The sequence below is a fragment of the Apium graveolens genome, chromosome 9, assembly GCF_009905375.1.
Source record: "Apium graveolens cultivar Ventura chromosome 9, ASM990537v1, whole genome shotgun sequence".
In the NCBI taxonomy this organism is placed as follows: Eukaryota; Viridiplantae; Streptophyta; class Magnoliopsida; order Apiales; family Apiaceae; genus Apium; species Apium graveolens.
In genome coordinates, this window is record NC_133655.1 from 252,145,968 (window position 1) to 252,168,412 (window position 22,445).

The following is a 22,445-nucleotide window of genomic DNA, read 5'->3' on the forward strand; positions in this document are numbered from 1 at the left end:
GTGAAAATTAATATAAATGCGGCTTTTGGTATTAAAATGGAGTCAGTAGGTTTTGGTTGTGTGATACGGGACGAGGCAAGAGGGTTCGTGCGAGCAAGATGCCATAAGCAGCAAGGATCGTTGTTGCCCAGAGAAGCGGAGGCATTGGGTTTTAAAGAAGCATTAACATGGGTCAAGAATCGGATAAACACTAGGTGCATTTTGAGTTGGACTCTAAAGTTGTAGTTGATGCATGCAAAACAGGAGGGGGACAATCTCCTTTTCATGGTATCATTGAGGATTGTACAGAGTTTATCAAGCACTTTAATGAAGTGCAAGTAATTTTTACGTATCGGTCTGCAAATAATGCAGTTCATTTGCTAATAAGGGCTGCAGTTCTATGCCAGATCATCATCAGGAATGGGTTCATTGTGCTCCCGATGTGCTCCTGATTTTATTGAGAATGTAATTATGTTAGAGAAAGTTTAATGAATGCAAGTTCGTTTATTTCAAAAAAAAGTGAAACTCTTTAATCAAAATACAGGTCCTGTATTTTTCAGAAGCACCCTAAGTCTAGAAGGTACATAATGATTAAAAAGCAGAATATTTCGGGTAACCGACACATAATTGAAGCTTTAAGCAAGAAAAATAATGCCTGAAAGCTTTAAACAGGAAAAAGGTGAACCGTCGATGAACAGAAAAGGCGAACCGTGAATGAGGTTCATTGATTTACGTGATTGAACAGTGTAACTGCCCCTAGGGTTCGCAAGATCATCGATCTACTAAACAAATGCCAGTTGCACGTGTAGCTATTATTTCATCCAATAATTGTTGAATCCAATGATTAAATGTCATTTATTTACATAATCAGTTTCAGTAGTCCTTTGATTACTCGTATGTTTTTACTGTTGAGAAAAAATTCCGTTCAAACCAAACAAACATACATCATATGCATGGAAATTATGTTATGATTTTCATGTCAACTAGCTATATAGCCCGTGCAATGCACATGCATACTCTAAATTGTGTTAATTAAAATTATTTTATGATGTAATTGTTGACTATATATCTATGTTATTACTTAATGGATGAATAATTTATTTGTATATGCATATGAGCGCGAGTGATTGAGGTATGTTTACAATGGTGCATTCGCAGAAAGTAATAAATTATGTTAGTATACATTTTTTACCGCTTCATAATTAAATGGTATTTGTAATACGTTAATACTTAGAAAGTAAAATACATACAAGTGATTATGTGTGCCTGATGTATATCAACCACTCTAAATATAAAATAATTATTAATTTGTTTTTCAATTATTGAATGTTTTTATGTATTAGAAATGTGATCGACGAGTCATACTATATAGGCAATTGACGTCAGGATTGTAAGTTTACTCACTGAATGACATATGATACTCGATGTCCCAATAACTTTTTATTTTGGGACAGAATGTCAGAATGTTAACATTTTATAAAATAACATATTATTTTTATAATGACTCCAAAATTTTCCTCCGCTTTCTTAAGTTTTCTTCAACATAATTCATTTTTTTACCCTTGTGTCGAACAACGGTGTTAACAACCTATGTGACGGTGAAAGTATATGATATGTCATAAAATAATTAATAGTGAAGTATATAAATCGTACATATATGTATAAATAGTTTATTTTATTTTTTATTTCATTGAATTTATTATAATATTTCGCTATTTCATTATGTTGGAACGAGGTTATATTGATGACAAATAAGAATATACAAGTATGTATACGTGTGTGTATGTCCCTGTATTAATTTAGATATATGTATACATTTATTACATATATGTATGTATGTATGTATGCACATATTAATTATACAATAATTGATATTTTTTAATAAATGAATGATAAGGTGAATTAAATATTATTTATATATTAATGTAGGGGTATAATTTTCATTTGAATTAATTTGATCAACAAATCCTATAACGATGTTAACAATCCATGGGAGGGTAAAAGTATATAATATATGTCACATAATTATTAATAATGAAGTATAAATCGTACAGATGTGTATAAATAGTTAGTTTTATTTTTTATTTCATATACGTTAATACAATATTTGGTTATTTCATTGTGTTGGTGGACGATGTTAAAATTGATGACAAAAAATATATATGAGTATCTGTGTATGTATGAATGTCATGCATGTATTATATATATATATATATATATGTGTGTGTGTTTATTTTATGTATATGTGCATGTATGTATATATGCACATATTAATTATACAATAATTAATATTTTTTAATAAATGAATAATTTATTGTATATATGCACGTATATATTAATGTATATATGTACATATTAATTATACAACAATTAATAATTTTTAATAAATGAATAATGAGATAAAATGTATGTGTGTATATATTGAACCTATGTGTGTGTATGCATGCATGTATTAATTTATAGATATGTGTGTATGTATGTGTATAGTTATTGTATGTATGCATGCATGCATATACATATTAATGTATGTATGCATGTATTAATAGTACAATAATTAATATTTTTTAATAAATGAATGATTTATTGTATGTATATATATATTAATTAAACAACAATTAATAGTTTTTAATAATTGAATGATGAGGTGAAATAAATATTATATATATATTAATGTAAAGGTATAATCGTCATATTAATTAAATTGCTAATCAAATCCTTATATTATATTATATATAATAGATTTACCATATTTGCTAGAGACCCCAAAAATTATTATTTTTTTTCAATTACTTTATAAACGGTAACTTTCCTGATAATAATATATGACCCGCTTGTATTCATATGAGCCCACAAATTACATGTTGACATGTGTCATGCCATATCATTTTGTAATTATTTTGGTACAATTGTTAGGTTACCTAACATTACTCATTTCTTTTATCCATGTTTTTATTGGCTCAAAAAGAAAGAGCTCGACTACTTCCCACCAAAACATGGAAGTTACCTCAATTTGCCCGCGAAGATGCATACATTAAAAGGGAGTAGCTGTTTTTTACTCTTATGTCCTAGAGATATTTTACAACATTGTTAAAACAAAATCTTGTAGTTGCAACTACTCTGCATGCAAGTTTTTCAATTTAACTGCAGGAATCAAGCAATTTTTTCATTTGTCTAAATTTTGTACCACGTCCTTCCGAATTTCTCTAGCCTAAAAAGAGAACAACACGAAGCAACTATTAGTAATAATTGAATAAAGTATGGCTGGTTTGGAACACTGACTACTGCTTCCATAGGATGAACTTTAAAGTTTTTTCATCTCCACTATTCTGAGTTTTTTATCTCCACTATTTTGCTGCATCCAGTAACTCTTGGAGTACTGGAACAAAGAAGCAAAAGAAGAAACAGCAAATAACATAAAATTGTTATATACCTTTAACTGCTCCTTGTAAGTTGGCTGCAGACCCCACAGATTTTAAGTACTGTAAGTAGCAATGTCATTCATAAAGAGATATACCAAGGGCTACAGTCATGCCCAGTATTAACGAGGTTAACTGAATTCCTGTACTTCTCAATGACGAGCTGCCATTATTCATTTCTGCAAGAACCCCAGCTACAGCAATGTAGATAAACCCACCTGCGGTGAATCCCTACCAACAGGGAACAGAAGTAGAAATAACATTATTGTATATCAACATGTTCATCTGGAATTTTATGATTTTCTAATCATAATCACCACTGGAAAAAATAGAGTATTGGCAAGCAACATTATTAGGCATACCTCGATTAAAGATGATTGCCCAGGATCTTGTCCCCATAGCAATGCCTGAGTAAACCACAACGCAGTCTGTTTAGTTTATCTATTTTTTTTACCTTGCCTTGCTCCCTCACGTTGACAGACTTTCTTCAGTTTTACCATCATAAAGACAATTAAGAAATGCAAAAACAAAAGGACAGCGACCCCCAACTCCATAATTGTTGTTTCCTTTTGTATGATACGGAAGGGAAAATAATTCAACCCTTAACAAATATGACGTACTAACCAATGCAGTTCCAGCCAGTGCGGCCAGAGCAGAAAGGAAGTTAAAAGACAAAGCTGCAGAGACACTGAATCCAGACCTTACCAAAATGCCAAAATCACCTATCTGCAAAAGAAGGGAAAATCAAAGTGGTAATCAACAAATACAAAACATTTAATTAAACAATTTTGTGGTGTCATTAATAATGTACTATCTGCAAATCATCAAAGTCCAAATATACCAAGATACTGAATCTGTTAGCATGCTGTAAGCCTGTTTGTTATGTTAACTCAAACATCCAAATTAAATCTATTAGTCCTTTTATACAAAAGAACTAATGATCAAAACTGACTTAAATTAGTTCAAAATATCAAATTTGTATTTATTTTGGCAACTCAGTTTAAATATGTTATTTGGACAAAAACCACCACTACATTTATTAGTCCATTTGTAATGCATACTTATTTTACAAAACGAATCTGTTTTCATTTTATATTTTTTTAAAACAGTTGGTGCGAGTTATCAATGAGTCATCAACTATGCAGCACTTAAAAGCCACTGCAGTCTAGGCTGTAACAGCCAGTAACAGTTTTAGCTTTTCACTCTTGAACTACAGTCTATAATCTAATAAAAACTAATCCAGTAACATAAATCTGCAGAGAGGAGAAGCCAAACCTCTTGAGGAAGCTCATGAGCAAGCAAGAAGAGAGTTCTAGACCACCCACCTACAGATCCATAAAGAAGAAAAGCACTCCCCAAAGCCATCCCATCAGTAAAATTGTGCTGCAATGTTAAAAAATTAAAGTTATGCAAGTCAAAATCATCCAACTTATTACTTCTGTACCTACAGTCAAGGGATAACATAAAGTATGTCGTAACTTTTTTAAGATACAGGAATGACGTGCTACAGCAAGTCATGTTTACTGCAAACTAGATGAGTCTAAAAAGAAAACAAATTTGTTCAATGTTGCCGACCGCTAAAAAAGTTGTACAAAGTTGTAGCTGTAAAGATACGACAGTGACAAATTAGAGCTGCAAGGAAAAAAATTATTTATAACTGGAAAACTATAAAATATCTACAACTCTGGAAGCATTTATAAAAAACGTGAAATACAACAAAGAGTACAGTTCAAAATGTAGAACCATGCATGAAAGTTACAGTCCTGCGAATGTACACTATCAGAAAGACATATATACTTTAAACCCGTGTTTCAATTAAAAAGAGACATAAAATTGAAAAGAACGTACCACACCATCAGAGAAGAGGTTGAGATAACCAAACACAAGATTTGAGGGAGACTCGCCAACTTTTTGGTCATCCGTGGATTCAGCATTATTGTTGATATCCTTTAAATCATCCACCTTTGACTGTTCTTCTACTCCACCAGTGGTGATGTTTCTCTAGAACAAAATGTGTTCGTCAAAATAAAAAATCGAGAATAATAACTTCTGGGTGGCCAATAACAATGAGAAACAGAAAACAAATGAGTACCTAGGATTCTAAAGCAAGGATCTCTCTCTCTCTCTCTCTCTCTCTCTCTCTCTAAATATTTCTGTGTGTGTGTGTGTCTGTAAAGTATACAAACATGACTCCTATGATGTGCATGACTTCTATGATGTGCTACGGGACCTATACACATGAGCTCATACTGTTGGCTCTGAACGAATGACAAAACACATTCAGATATGTAACTTCTAGGTGATTCTTTTGAAACCATAGATGACGGCTTATATAGCTTTTGAATCTCAACAGTGTTTACTGGGGAAACAGTTCACTAACATAATATATGCAGAGAGGTACATACTTATAAACTGGCAGAACTAGTATTTTAGGAGGGAAGTGTGCCATGTTATCCTTTATTTGAATCAGATAAGGAAATTTCTCACCTGTACAGTAGCTTATTAAAATTTTCAAGCTCTTTAATTACCTTTCTGAGAACAGCAGTTCCACTTTGTAGTTCCCCATTTGAACAGTCATCGGTAATTTTGTCTTCATTTGTTCCTTCTGGAGACACATTTGATATGCTTCCACCTTTTTTGATGACAGATGAAACCTGAAGATCATCAACAGCATCTGTGTCATCCTTCAACTTTTTGCTGCTCTTATGGTGATGGTGATGATGGCCATGACTTTGTGCATTAGTTTCTCCACACATATCATCAACATACCTCACTGCCTTCTCTACCAGGAGAAAAAGAAAAATTCCAGCTGCAACAGCCAAAATATGCAAATCGTAACAACTAAGGCTAATTGCTACCCTCACAAACACAGAATAGCTAACAACAAATATGTAGCCCAGACACACAATCACGACCTTGGCCTACAGTCTAAATTAGCTTCCTGGTTTAAAACATAATCATCCATATAAATTTATATAACACTAGCTTGTATCCCTTGCGATGCACAGATTTCTTTCAATATAATTTATTTTATCTTATCATTTACATTCAATATTTCATTTTATTTATATGTTTTTAAATTAGAATTGTGATATGTGTTTTAATTATAATGGTTTTTATATAATTAGGCCCGTTAAAATTTGTTATTAGTAATTAGGGCATTAAAAAGTAGGTTTCAAAGAAAGTAGGTCATAGGGATGTGTTTAAATTAGAATAGTTAAATGTGTTTTAATTAAAAATAGATTTTGATAATAATTAGGCCTGTTAAAATAAGTATTAATATAAATAGGTCCATTAACTGGTCCAACTACTGACCGACCGACAAAAACTTAATGCTTCGGCTACAAGCGCCCCTTGTATCAGCAAATGTACTTCTATCCCTCTAAAAAAGTGTAACAAGGAAATTACATGCACTTCAAGTGCTTAAATTATTTTAACTAACCCATAAATCAAAAAGAAAAAGTATTGTCCATCAGCTAGAACCAATTCAGCTAAGTGTGCAATACACTCAAAAAGAGTCAGAAAAGAATTAAGCAACATATAAATATATGAATGGTATAATTTCACTAGTTTCAGTACATTAATGATAACACTCTGCCTGATTCTGTAGACATGACATAATCTTCTTGAGATACTTCCAAATTGCTAGAACAAAATGCAAATATGAGATGAATGTATAAAGGTCACCTTTCGAGGTTAATAAAGAGAGCACTGGGACATCTAGTTAATAAAAGTGTTCAAAAAACATACCCAGTATGGACAGCCCGACGGAGAGGTCTTCTATTGAATGTGAATGTGAATGTGAATGTCCATTTTCTGAATGAACATTATGACCATGGTCCAATTCATGATCGTGTGAATGCGAGTTATCTCCACCTGAAAATAGATATGATAATTCTTGCTTAAAAACTTTAAGACAAAAGTCATCTCGTATTTTTATTTCTCTTAAAGATATACCCCCTGCTCATACAGACATTGAAAAAGACTGCCACCTGAATTGAATTCTACACTTGATAGATCAGAATGCTTTTATTTATTATTACTTTAGAAGAGTAACAGTGATTTGTTAAACAGATCACCTGATTTTCTTACAAGTCAAATCTCAATGTACATATCATCATGCACACAATTCTGTAGCAAAATAAGGTTTGCTTTTACTCTGTAGACACATTAAAAACGCTTTCGGCTCAAATCTACTTCTACATTAGTTCTCCCCATTAATCCATATTAGTTGGGAAGTATAAGGATGTTATCAGATTTGTAAAGCCATTCTTAATTATGCAACTGCATATATAAAATAGGAAATGATACCAGTATGAGAGAGAGAGAGGGGGAGAGAGGGGGAGAGAGAGGGGGGTAGAGAGAGAGAGAGAGAGGCTTATAGCATACCAAATGCATGGGGCAATTGATGTAGAAAAGCATCTCCTAGCATAGCACCTGCCTGCAATACAAAAACGGAGAAGACATTAGATTAATATAGTGAAGGAACATGCCGAATAGAAGAGAGATGTTTTGGATCATGCATGAAAGCTAATTGTACCAAGTCTCTATTAGTTCAAAAATAGAAGTGCACTTTCACAGCTAAAAATTTGTCTTCACAGAAAAAAATCAACAAACACAATGGCCTTGTTTAGCAATTAGCGATTAGCTGTTAGCTGTAGCGGATTGAATTAGCTGTTTTGACTAGCTAACTGAGTAAGCTGTTTTGACTATCGGAATGAATTTTAGCTGTTTCGAAAAAAACTGTTTAGTAAATAGATGTTTAAATTAGCTTTATATATACATTAATTGAAAAAAACCCTCCAAGTAGCTTTTGGGACCAAATCGGTATTTCAAAAAGCTAACTACCAAACACTAATATCAGAGGTTTCAGACCTCTAATCTGATCCAAAAAGCTATCTTTTTTGTCAAAAAGCACACTTCCGAACAGGGCCGATATTAGCTGCTTCAAATATGGGGATTTTTATATGGCCAACACGTGTGCTTAAGAGTTTACTAGCACCCAGGATGCCTTAACGGATATATCAGAAGTAGCACACAGGGCAATATATTTATATAGCATTATAGCCCAGTCAATAGAAAAGATAAGCAAAGATAATCAAGAACTACTCTTTAAGGTCAAACTGCACAAGCCAAAATCATCACAATGTTTTGTGACTATCGTATCGGTTTAATTGTGAGCAATCCCATGGCACTTTACATCACTTTGCGAATTCAATAGTATTTCTCACTGCACATTGTTTTCAAGTCTCAAAGATATACAAGCACAGTCCCATTTATAGTTTTTTGTGACGAGGAAAGATGGAATTGTCCTAGCCCCTTATTGAGAATGGGTGTCTATTGCCTCTCCAAAATAAAGAGGAAAGATAGAGATTTTATCACTAAATTAATTATAAGTAAGCTAATACAGCAGTATGAGATGATGCATAACATACACAAATGTTGTTATCAATGCATGATACAGTATTATACCCTTCACACCTACATAAAAACTACACTGACAATAAAAGTAACTTGAGTGATAAGGGAAAAATGTTACATTGAGAACAAGAACCATGACTTAATAACTTAAAAAATGCAAATTGCAAAGACTGAAGTGGAGCTCAGCCTACTAGGATCCTTTTCAATCACTTGAAGCAAGTCCAATGCAAGATGCAAAATAGTTATAGCTATAGCTATAATTTGGCACCAAAAAGTGTCTTTTGATGCTAAAATAAAACTTCAACTCCAATGCTAGATGCATTTTGAAACCAAATATTTCCTAATTTACCTAAATTTTGTCACTTTCCCCTAAGTTTCATTTAAAGCACAACAACATTCATCTACAAATTCATTTGTAGTAGTTTGATGATGTGGTTATATGCATATATGCATCCTTGGTTTCAAATTTAGAACCAAGAATGCATATATGCATATTTGCATCCAAGTATAGAACTCCTTTGAAGTTGAAATTTTTGTCATTTGGTTTCAAATTATAGAAATGGCACCACTTATAGCATTGCGTTGGACTTGCTCTTACTACGGAGACATATGTGGCTCACAAGGGAAGGAAATAAATGATTATTGTTCATTATTAAAAGCTGACATCCTAATTTCTAAGTGCAACAGACATAATAAAAAGGTAGAATTATTCATAAATTGTCAAGCACATGTCAACAAAAAATAAAAGGAGAAACACAAAAAATGGAAGTATTTTAATATACTGCCAAAGCATAAGGTCTCACAAGTGAAAGAAAAAAAAATCATAGATCATTGCAAAAGAGTCATGGAGCTAAGAATCTGACCCCAAATACAGCCAATGCATCAACAATTGTCTTTGAAGGTTTTCCTTGTACTGCAATAAATCACAGTTCAGTTTTTCTTCTGTGGGCGAAGACAAATGAAAAATGACAAAAAAATGTTTTAGCAAACCGGTTGCTAACGCTAAGGAAAAAAAGAACCACCACTTACTGCAGTGAAGTTACTTACCAAAGATTAATGGCAATATAATCAGGCATATAAGAGACGCCAAGCTAACCAAGAGTGAGCATCCCATAGCATTAACCCAAAGACCTGCAGTTACGGCTAAAGGATGAGCAAATAAGAAATAAAGGGGGGGGGGTGAAGACTTTATGAGTTGAACCAGAATTCGTAATTTAGATAGAGTCATAGATCGAAACTGCTGGTTACTTAAATTCGATGACTACCCAAAGTACAAAGACTTCATTGACCATGTAGGGAACCTATTAGGAAATATTGCATCCATTTCAGTACTATAAAACTAAAATCAACTTTCAATAATAATATAACTTGAATGCCTTCCTTTTACTCTCCTTTCAAAATCACCACTAATATAATGTTCATATTAATATATTACACAGCTAATACTATAGTAGCATTACTGTAAGATCCAAAAAGGTAACAATTTGATACTCAGTACAGTAGTAATGACAGAAAAATAGCCAAATCATAAGTTCTAGATTCCACTACATTACTTTCCTCGAAAATAAATATCACCTTAATCAAACATTTAATTGTATACCACAAGCATCTAAAAACTAGTCCATTTTCAGTCATAAGCGATTTGCAGATCGACATTAAATAGAACAATGTAATCAGTCTCCACCTTAAACAAGGGTCTCAATGTGTTGCTTATCTCCAATCTTTTCAAATGCATCAATAAATTACATATTAAATCTTTACAAGCAAATGCTCCTAAAATCGAGTATTTACATTTTAGGTATTAGCACCAATTATAGCTATTCATTGGACAATCCAGATTGCTTCAATAAATGGCATGATGATATAGAAAATTAAATCCTAAAAATATACAGGTAGATTTACACCTCTGTAAATTAATAGCCTCGGAACTTAAGAAATTTGCGCTGTTTCATCGAGGTTTATCGAGATTTTACTGTATAATTTAATAAATATATATTAGCGGGAGAAGTGAAAAATTGTACCTAAACCAGTGAGGAGTTGAATGTCGGGATCATCATGATCGTAATAGTAAGAATCAAATCCTAATTTGAGATCCTCCTCCTCGGCTAACTCTTCTGGAAGCTTCCTTCGAATATCGTGATGATGATCATGGTGGTGATGGTGTCCGTGATCACATTGGTGAGTGTGAGTGTGAGTTTGCGGGTGCACATCGTTGTGGTGGATGTGAGAAGTACAGGATCCAGTGTCATGAGCAATGGTAATATTTAAGGTGAGTGCAAGAATTAAAATGGTGAGTAACGCAAGTGATGATGAAATCATGATTTGTTTATTGCGAATTGACATTTTTTGGGGCGACAATTTAGACTACTAGCGCTAATAGAGAGAGAGGGAGAGAGGGATGAAATTACAATTCCTAATTGAGAGTGAGTGAGAGAGAGATGAAATTATAATCCCTGAGAGAGAGAGAGAGAGAGAGAGAGAGAGAGAGTAATGCTTAGGGAGGAAGGAAGGTGTGTGTGTGTGAGAGGGAGAGAGAGGTGTTTGGGGATTGAGATTAAGGGCGTGTTTGGGATGGTTTGAAGGAAGAGAGTGATTCTGGGAAAGATGGTGCCCGGATTTGATTTGTTGATTAGACATCCCCCGTCCCAAACAGATCCTACTGCTAAATAAATGTGTGGAGATATTTTAAACAGAACCGTGTACCAACGTGGGTCGGATTAGTCGGATTGAAGACATTTTAATAACCCGACACAATTAAATCGGTTTGAAAATTATTAAGCCGACTTATAAAAAAACACAAGACAACCCTACTCTTATATGTGGGGTTGGTTCGATTTGGATTGGGTTAAACGAGTTAGGCAAGGTCTCAGCTGTTATATTAATAATATTTGTTCAGTGCATGCAAAATAAATGAATATGGATGTTTATACAGGATTGACCAAATTACATGCACATTAAATGCACTAAAAAATGTTAGCAGCAAAGCAATGCAGAATACTTTGATTAATAAATTTTTGTTAGTCAAAGAAACCAAGTAAATATTAGCTAATTTGCCAGCATAGTATACCACATGTATAAAATAGAAATGTATATACTATATTTTTATACAAATAAATTAAAAAATCGGGTTGGGTTATGTTGGTTAAAAATAACTTCAAACCCATACCCAACCCATCAAAGTCGGGTTAACGTATTTTTAACCCAACATAATAGCAGGTTATAATGGTTTGGTTTAATCGGTCGACAATAGGGTCGGTTTGATCGGTTTCGTCAACCCATGTGCACCCCTACCCTGAACGGTCCCTTTATTGAGGTTTTTATTTTCTAAATGTGTATTTAAAAAATGATTATCAACTGATGTGCTGATTTGGATTAATTTTTTTAAAAATAATGTACTGAAATAGATATTACAAAATTAACTAGTCTTAAAAACCTGTACGATCCACAGATTATTTATAATTTTTGAATTTAATTTAAAGTGAAAATTTTAAGTACTGAAATTTATTTATAAGAATTTTTTAATAATATAAATTGACAATAATTTTAAATATATACGTGGATAAATTAGTGATATTTTAATTGAAATATATAGGTTCATTGATATTTATAGATGTGTTGATAAAAGATAAATATTTTTTAACATTTAATTTGTATATACATATTTATTACCAAACTTTTAATATTTCATCTATTAGGGTTATATCAGTTATCACTCTTCTAAACCTACATTATACCTACCAACAAATTAATTAGACTTTAATTTTACTTTAACACATATTAATAATATAAAAATTAATTTAATTTTAATTTAATTTTAATTTTATCGTAGATCGATAATAAATATTATTTTATTTTAGTCTCACACTCGTCATATCAATCAGCTAATTACATTTAGTTTGTTTTCAATTTATTTTAACTTTGGGTGAATATTCTTTTATTTTAAGTCGAATACATTATATATTTTATTTTAGTGTGATGATATTATATAGACAAACGTATTATGTTTTAAATTTTATTTTTCTTTTAGCACGGTTTATAATTTTTTTTTTAACCGGATTGATAGTATTTATTATTTTATGTTAGCATCAGAAAGCAAATTTTATTTTGTCCTCGCGCCCGTTATATCAACCCAAATCCAGCTAATTATATTTAGTTTTTTGTTTAATTTTATTTTAGCCCAGCTCGAATGAATAGTATAGTTTTTTTGGTTAAATCAAGACCATTAGACATATTATAATTCTGTTTTTATTTGACAAATTCTATTGTGAATATTAATGAGTGTGTTTTATTTTAAGTATTACTATACTTACGGTGACCAGACCGACTACCACCAAACTTTCATTGTTTCGTTTTTAATATAATAGTATAAATAGATTTTGTTTGCTGAAATTTATTTTAGTCTGAAATAACAATTACAAAATTATAGAACTCAGTATATATAAAATTTAAATTGGTAAAAAAAGTTGACTTTAATATTAATTATAATGATATAGAGTTCGATATAAAATATGATTTAAATTTATAAAGCCGCAGAAATAATTGATTTTAATAATAATTAGAATTAGAATTGATCAACCGACCAATCAACCGATAAAATAGAATTATAATAATTGATTAAGAGTGATTAAGTAATTTAAGCAAGTACCGCCCGACCGATTCCCAAACTTTTAATATTTCGTGTATTGTAATAGAGCAAATTTCAAGTTTAGAATCCGTTCGATTTACGATTTTTTTAATATTATCTCCTCCGCCCCAAAGTATTTTTTTCATTTGGATTTGAAGGTGTATTGACGCATAATTTTATTAATTATTTCTTATGTTTTTTTAAATAAAAGTTTAAATCAACTAAAGGAGCGTAATTGTGTAAAAACAATAACATAAGACGTGTATAAAATTTCGGTATTCGGTACATGATGACAGGCAGGATTGATATGCAGAAAATATCACGACAAACACAGGTTTGATAGTAAAGGAGACGATTCTTATCAATCCTGCCTGTTAAAGAATTTATAAAAGTGGGAAACTAAAAGTAGATGGGAAACTAAAACTGGATGAGGTCCCAGGCTCCCAACAACTAGATTTTGATCTTGAAGGCAGTGTGTAAATGAGCCTACAATTTCAAAATGTCTGCACCAGAAATAAATAAGCGTGGTTCATAATGATATATTCAACATTAATTACATGGTTGCTATTAAGAATGGAATAAAGCAGGTTTCCATCCCAACTCCTTAGATTCCTAGTTCAAATAATGACATTAATATCAAGGAAATTTGTTATTTAACACACACAAACAAAGAACGTCATCCTTGTAATACCAAAGAAATTTATATACACAGTTATCATGATAATACATTACGAAAAGGAATAAGCGTGGTTGATAATGATATATTCAACATTAATTACATGGTTGCTGTTAAGAATGGAATAAAGCAGGTTTCCATCCCAACTCCTTAGATTCCTAGTTCAAATAATGACATTAATATCAAGGAAATTTGTTATTTAACACACACAAACAAAGAACGTCATCCTTGTAATACCAAAGAAATTTATATACACAGTTATCATGATAATACATTACGAAAAGGAAAGTGAAAATTTAATCACATACTCGCCCAGAACTTGTCTTCAAGTCACAAACACAACTGACACAATCATAGGATAACCCGAACATGTCATTTTCAGTATCAAGTGCCACCAAAAACCATACACTGGGTGTACCCACAGACACATTTGCATAATATAAGCTGGAAAAATGCTGAGAACATATTAATAAGAGTAAATTACAGGGGTGTGGCTAAGGTATACACACATTTTCAAAATATTGGTCGGATTTTCAAATTCACTAACGGTGGCTAAAGTTACCTTCTACCTTTCAAAAAGGCGTCTGCCGTCAAATGTGCACTAACGTCGTTAATTTATGAGGGATAATTTGGGTAATTTACTAATATATATCCAATAAATTATTAATTAATTAAATATCTGAAAATTCAAACTAATCCATAATAATTAATTATTAAAAGGATGGGTTGGAAAACTGGATACGAAGCACAAGCTGCCGGAAATGTGAATTTCCAGAATCCGACCGGTCAGATTTTCCGCCAGCCTCGTATGAGGCCAAAACCGCTCGATTCACTTGGTTTTTTAGCTCGTTTTCACTCCAAATCACACCACAAGTACTCGATTAATATCAAACAATAACAACACACAGTCGTATGATTTCTCATATTGAAATCACAAGAAATTCCAGTCAAATCGAGTAAGAATCTGGTCGAAGAAGATGAGTGTGTGCGTCGCCATCGCCGTCGTCAACCACCCGGTATTCCGATCTACTCTTATTTTTAGTACGTATACATACATATATTATATGCACATCATATGTTCACCACGTTTACCCACCATACAACATCAAACAAACTGCTTTATATGATGTTAATTCAACTATTTGAACATAAATTCACCTGACTCAACTCCCAAATTCACCGGATTTTTTCGTTAACCACCAGTGCATTAACAAAACTCCTGAATTTCCGACTAGGTCGATTTGGTTTTTACACAAACAACACACGTACAACATGAACAGAATCACAATCTCTCCCCTCCTCCCTCTTCGATCAATAACAACCATCTGCCCTTCCTTGAGACACCCTGAGTCTCTAGTTAATGTGAAAACCACAAATCCCCAAATTTCTGATCAAATCCTTTGCATGTATAGAACTGTACCAACAAATAATTTTCATTTATTTTTCTAAAAACAGAAGTATTTTACCTTTATACCCCTTCAGTTTACATTTTTTTATTGAGTTCACGTTGTAAACTTAACAGACCTAACGGCAGACACGTATTTGAAAGGCGGAAATGAACTTCAGCCACATTTCTGTGAATTTAAAAATTTGGCCAATATTTTGAAAATGCGTGTATACCTTATCCACACCCTTGTAATTTACTCTATTAATAACTAGAAAGATGGAATCAATAAAAAGAAATCAAATTTAAATACAAAAATAAAGAGCTCTACAATCCCCACTTTAATCTTAAAAAATAGCAGAAGTCTTAAAACTTAGCATTCTACTGCATTAAAAAATAAACATGTATTGGTACATTGCAAGTCTGGAAAGATAAGAACCTTCAAAACGTAACACATGAAAATGCCAAGGAGTTGCATACTTTACTGAACAAGCAGAAAGGTACATAAAATAGTACAAACATGTATTGGTATATTTGTCAAAAGGGCTAATACACATTGTTAGCTACTGCTACTGCTACTGCCAGAATGATAATTAATTTGATGCCAGAAAATTATGATCGCATCGGTTTTTAAACTTTTCGGTTTCGGATCGGTTCGGGTTCTTGCGGATCGATTTTTGCGGAGTTTACCAGTTCCAGATCAGTTTCGATTTTTGTTCGATTTTTTCCTCAGCCTAGTCATAACTTGTGAATATCACTTAAGACTAGATTTTTTCTAAAAAATCAAATAACCAACTAGCAAGGTACAGAGAAACTATGTTCATCATGTTACTAATACTAAGAGTAACATCGGTGAAAAGAAAGTTCCAGCAAATAATGAAGTTGAGAAGAATCAGGGGACTGCAAAATGGAATATTGTGACTTCTAGAAAAAATAAAAATTCTACTGAAGCTCTTGATCAAACTTCAATAAAGGACAAAGTTGCTGGCAAGAAAGTGACTTCAACTCTTCAAGCTCAGGATCATCACAACCAATTTTGATTCGGAGGTTCAATTTAGAAGACGAGTAAAAGGGTGAGAAAACTCTCAAGGAAGATCTCCCCACCCTAAACTGTTCATTTTAATGGCTTTTTGTTCCTACAATATTTGAGGGTTCACTGTAAGACGTCTTTTGCAAAAGATTTCATTAGTTTTAATAAGCTTGATCTTATTGCCATTTTGGAGTCATACTTATCTTCGAGATTTATTTGGACGTTGAATTATGAATGTGGAATGATTTGGCTTGAGTTAAATCCCTAAAGATGGAAGTCCATTTCGGTTATCTTTTGTATGTTTATGCAATGGAGTCTATAGAGAAAAAAGCATTCTGATTTTATTTCATTCAAAATAATTTTGTAACTCACATGTTTTTATTTATATGGTACAACCCCTGAATCCTAACAAACTAAACACGAACATAAATGATATATTACACAAATACCCCTAATTTATTCTCTTATTCTCCAATATTTCCCCTAAAGCAGATAGTTCAGTACAAAAAAGATGAACTAAACTAGCTAGCTTGAAAAATAGACACACACAACCATAACCATGGATGTTAAACAAAAATTACAGCTATTATAGTTGATCTGTTTTGATTTGAGATTATACGCACAGAAGTTGAAATTGCAATCATTTTGAAGAATCTGATCAGAATTAAAAAGACGGAGAGCATCTAAAAGCCAAATCATGTAGAAAACTGTTCGAATGACATATGAAATGAGTGGAAAAATTACAAGTGCACGGACTGTAGGATTTTATACATCACAGAAGCATGGTAAAATATTTTCTTGATATAAAATCCATATAATCGCTTACAAATCGTGAATAAATCGAGGGATCGATTACTAACCTTTAATAGCGATCCAAGAACGATGAACGGAGATCCTTAGCAGCTGCTCCTCAATTGTGAAGCACTCCACTGGTATCCACCAAGGGATCAAAATAATGGAGGGAGGAAGAGGTTGAGAGAATTAGTTGCCTCCCTTTCTTTTCTACTTTAGAATTTGGGTTTTTATTTGGGTTGAGGCAAATAGGGTTTATAATAGTATATTTATAGGCAAAATTTTCAGCTGAATTTTTTTCATAAAATATCATTATTATTAACCCTTTAATTGATTATTCTTATTAACTAATTAACCAATAATTAAAATACATTTTAATCATTAATCCCGATTCTAAACACTTTAGAAAAATAATTCTCTCACTTGATTTAATTTCCAAAATTAAATTCTTAATTAATAATATTAAGAACTTTTCTTAATTAATTTATAATTAATTAAATCTCATTTAATCAATTATTAAATTTACTAAGTAATTATTTATTTTACAAATAAATAATTACCAGCCATTATTAATTAATTCCTCCACCATTAAATCATTCTCTTTTATGGTGTGACCCTGTAGGTTCAATATTAAGCCGGTAGTAGAAATAAATAATAATAAAATTATTTTATCATTATTTATACAAATTCTCTAATTTATTAAATATGATTAATTAATAAATTAATCATGTTTATTCTACATCGTGAGGGATACTTCTCAGCATATCGCGACTATCCGGATAATATGAATTCACTGCTTAGAATACCAAGAACCTATTCAGTGAATAGTTACCGTACAATTAATTCCTTCTATCCTGCAATGTCATGATTAAATACAAGGCATGAAACTCATGTCAAGCCTATCTTATTTAATCATATGCTTTCCCATTCACTATGCGTAGTTCTAATTAATGTGAATTAGAAACTCCTTTCAAATTTCATTCACTCTGGCCAGAGATTCCTGAACTAGCATAAGTGGATCAGCATTGAACATTCCCTTCCTTCACTGGAAGGGGTAGATCCTTTATTGATCATACACTATCTTCGTGTACAAATTCCTACACCTGGTAGAGCCCTTATTATTGTCCCTAGAGACTAAAAACTAAATCAAAGTATAGTTCAGTGTACACAAGATGACTATGATGACCTCGAGTCTAAGGATACTTGTACAACTATCACTATGTGAACATCTGCTGACACGTGAGTGAACTTCATCAGTTGTTTAGCTGTGTGAGTCATGTTCAGTGAACTTATTTTATAATAAGCACCTACATACTAGCTATAGTGTCACCACACAAATGTCTATGAGAACAGACATCATTCATAATGAAGCAAGCATAGTATGTACCGATCTTTGCGGATTACTAATTACCAGTTAGTAATCTTACGACTAGAAAATATTTAAGTTCAGAGTTATCATCTTTTAGGTCTCATTATTATGATCTCATCATAATTCATAAAAAGCTTTACTCTAAACTATGGTATATCTTATTTAAATACTTAAATAGATAATGCCCGCAATAAAACCAAAACAAGTCTTTTATTAATATCAATGAAATCAAAACAGATTACATAAAAGTTATTCCTAAATCATCATACATGATTGGACTTAGGACACATCTCTTTCACGGACTTCTCCAATGACTTTTCCAGAAACTTTCCAGACAGATGTTGATAGGCTGTCAATGGATCGGAAATCCGGTCTGATCCGATCCGATCCGAAAGCTAATGGAGCGGATATGGATCATTAAAAAATAAATCCGATTTGAAAAAATCCGATCTGATAACGATCTGATCCGATAAGTAGTGGATATGGATTTAGGCCGATCCGATCCGTTAATGACATGAACCGACTATATTATATATATATAAATATATATAAATTATATAATAAGTTATACATAAAAATATATATGATACATATATTCAATTTTTTGTTAAACCTCCGGCTTGAGAAAACCCATCGATGTTCCTGCTTCTACTTAGTTGACAGTGGTTGCATTCTCAAATTGGCCTTACAAAATTAGCATTGTTATGCATTATGCAAATAAAATTAGAATTTAGAAAGTATACATCACTAACTCACCAAATTTTTAAATTGATATGGTGAATAAACCAGGCTACTTAAGTCTTAGATACTCCCTCTGCTTAGACATTATTAGTTAGTGTCTTTTGGTCCTGCCAAGTTTTTTAAACTGTTCCTAATGGTACATAAAATTATTTATCATTGTATAAATTTTGGTTTTAATATTATTAAGATATTATTAATGGATTGGAGCTCTGATCCGTTATCCGTGATCCTAACGGATCCGGATATAGATCGGGCTGTAAAAAATCGGCTAAAATCCAATCCGAATTCAAATCCAGTAAAATTAAATGGATCAGGATATGGATCAAGGCCGATTTGATCCAGATCCGATCCATTGACAGCCCTAGATGTTGCCATTAAGACGCATCGAGCAATGAAAGTCAATAAATGAATGGGCAACAATTATCACCAGTCATTGAAACAGCAGCAACACGTAATTATCTTTGTTAAATACTCTTAAACACACACATAAGTTATAGTATAAATTGACAAGAATAGATACTTCTTCTTTTAGAGATTTCTTTGTCCCATTTGCAGCCTTGTCAGGTCCACCAGAAAGAAACCTGTAGTATGCTCACCTCCTTTTTGAGATAGTTTCTCCTTTACAAGTATCAACCCCTTTTAAAAGTGTCTTTTTTGATATGTCAAGAAAGAGTATAATTAGCAAAACCGTGAGCATCCAATCGGAGAAGAGCACATTGAAAGCAATCCAACTAATACTAAACATCAAAATTGGTCAAATGAGCACGACCAAATCATAGTCAATGTCGATATTTTTTTGTGGGATAACGTAGCTTTAAGTTTTAACAAATAGTAGAGGCTGTTATACCCATGACCATACATCTTGAGATTACAGTTGCCAATTTAGGAATCAATTCTACAATTAGGGTAAACATGGGAACAAATAAGCCGCCACCGCCAACACTGCCTACACATCCAAAATCTACTTCGCAAAATTCAATAATGGAAACGACAAGGACTTTCTAGTTAAATTCTAACTTTATCCAAACATGTTGGTAATCAGATTGATTTGATTACAACAAGAAATTCACATTCTTGAAACAAAAATTTGATTCAGATTCATCATATGCATTATGAATCAACCCTCTTTTTTCAAGCTCATTCAGTTGAAACAAACACAACAACTAATACATAGCTCCACATACTACTACACATTACTTTATGCATGCAGAAAATTGTTTGAACTTCCACTTTTAGAAGATTGTTCGACATTCTCTTCCGTAGCTTTACTTTTGTGAGAATGACCCTCCAACAAAGATCTGGACCTTCTATTATCGATCTCCGCATAATTGTTACTTGGCAAATTATATGAAATTGAGGAAATGCTATGAGTAGGAAATGTTACATCTTTACACATGCTATTATGCTTAAGAATACCATTATTATTGCCATAACTTTCTGTTGAACCTACAACAACTCTCAAGTATCATATATCATTGTGAATCCAATCCTTATTTTGAGGATCACTAAACCAAACATATGATAAGCAAATTTCTGTAGGCATTACATCAAACATTTTTCGTGCTTCCTTTCTCATCATTTTTTGACCCAGGACAAGTCTCTTCACTCTTAACATCCTCATTTAACAGTTCCCAAAAGACAATACTTATGTTAGAGGAATTTTATCAAACATATTATGTGTTATCACTAAACAAACAAATTTTTCACAAAAAATCCAATGCCACACTATCTAGCACAACAATATATTTATTAAATTTCTTTAAACTGAAAAAATACGCATATTTAGCCAGTGTAGCAGAACTTACAGTCATATATGAAAGCCTAACACAGGTTTCCATAAAATTCTCCATCGATCCCTTGACTCATTTAGCCATTATATCTGCAACTCAAGTCACTTCTCTAATAACAAATTTTTCAGGCACAGTTGTAAGTAATCAATGTTCCATAGTCAATGATTATGAGTATGCAAGGCTCCATAACTCAAACTTATGAGCAGTTCAGGTCCCAAACTCAATTCATTTCTCAATTATACAATATATGCCCAATCTCAAGAGTAAACAAAGTTCATTCAATCCCAATTAAGAGTAATCAAGGCTTACCCAATCTCAAAAGTAATAAGGTCGCCCAATATCCACGGGTAATTAAGGTTTGCCCAATCTCCACAAGTAATCATGACTTCACCCAATCCCGATCTATGTAATTTCTGGTTTTTTGTCTTAAAATGAATCAGCTACTCACAATATTAACTCTCTTTTTTCTCAGTATTGACCCAACAATTATGGCTCCGATACCATCGTATCTTTTGTATGTTTATGCAATAGTCTGGGGATAAAAGAGAATAGAAATCATTTTGATTTTATTTCATTCAAGATGATTTTGCAACTCACACATTTTCTGTTTATATGCCCTAATAAACTAAACACGTACATAAATGGTATATTACACAAATACACCTAAGCTATTCTCTTATTCTCCAATACTACCCCTCTAACATATAGTTCACTACAAAAGAGAGGAACTGAACGAGTTAGACATACACAAATATGGATGCTAACAAAAATTATATCTATTACAACTGATCTTTTTTTATTTGAGGTCATACGCACAAAAGTTGGCATTGCAATCATTCTGAAGAACCTGACCAGAACTAAAAAGATGGAGTTTAACAACCAAATCATGTAGAAAACTGCTAGGATGGCATATGATATGAGTGGAAAAATCATAAGTGCACGGACTTCTCCCATGACTTTTCCAGCAACCTTCCAACTAAATGATGTCATCAAGACACGTCGAACAATGGCAGTCGATAAAAGAATGGGCAACAATTATCACCAGTCATCAAAACCGCAACAACACGTAGTTATCTACATTAAATACTCCTAAAAACACATTAGTTACATCCACCCATTTTGCTTTGAGGTCATCGTCTGGTGTATAAGATAAAGATACAGAATAATCTCAACAGAAAATGAAACCTGTAATAAGTTAAGCAACCACACTATTGAACAATAAG

The 22,445-nt window shown here is 32.4% G+C and overlaps 1 protein-coding gene across 2 annotated transcripts; it reads right to left on the reverse strand.

Moving 5' to 3' along the window:
* Positions 1 to 2,959: 2,959 nt before the first annotated feature.
* On the reverse strand, positions 2,960 to 11,471 carry LOC141684117 (IAA-alanine resistance protein 1). 2 transcript variants are annotated; one of them, XR_012560544.1, is made up of 12 exons: positions 10,838 to 11,471; positions 9,864 to 9,947; positions 9,680 to 9,729; positions 7,785 to 7,836; positions 7,146 to 7,271; positions 5,924 to 6,204; positions 5,244 to 5,396; positions 4,671 to 4,778; positions 4,020 to 4,121; positions 3,758 to 3,802; positions 3,410 to 3,626; positions 2,960 to 3,187 (listed from the first exon to the last, which is right to left on the reverse strand). XR_012560544.1 is itself a non-coding variant. In XM_074488956.1 (11 exons), the coding sequence occupies exons 1-11, from the start codon at positions 11,157 to 11,159 to the stop codon at positions 3,474 to 3,476; spliced, it is 1,476 nt and encodes a 491-aa protein (XP_074345057.1). In that variant the 5' UTR covers positions 11,160 to 11,471; the 3' UTR covers positions 2,960 to 3,473. The 2 variants fall into 2 exon arrangements, 1 of the variants encoding a protein (XP_074345057.1); XM_074488956.1 differs by having other exon boundaries at positions 2,960 to 3,626.
* Positions 11,472 to 22,445: the final 10,974 nt, after the last annotated feature.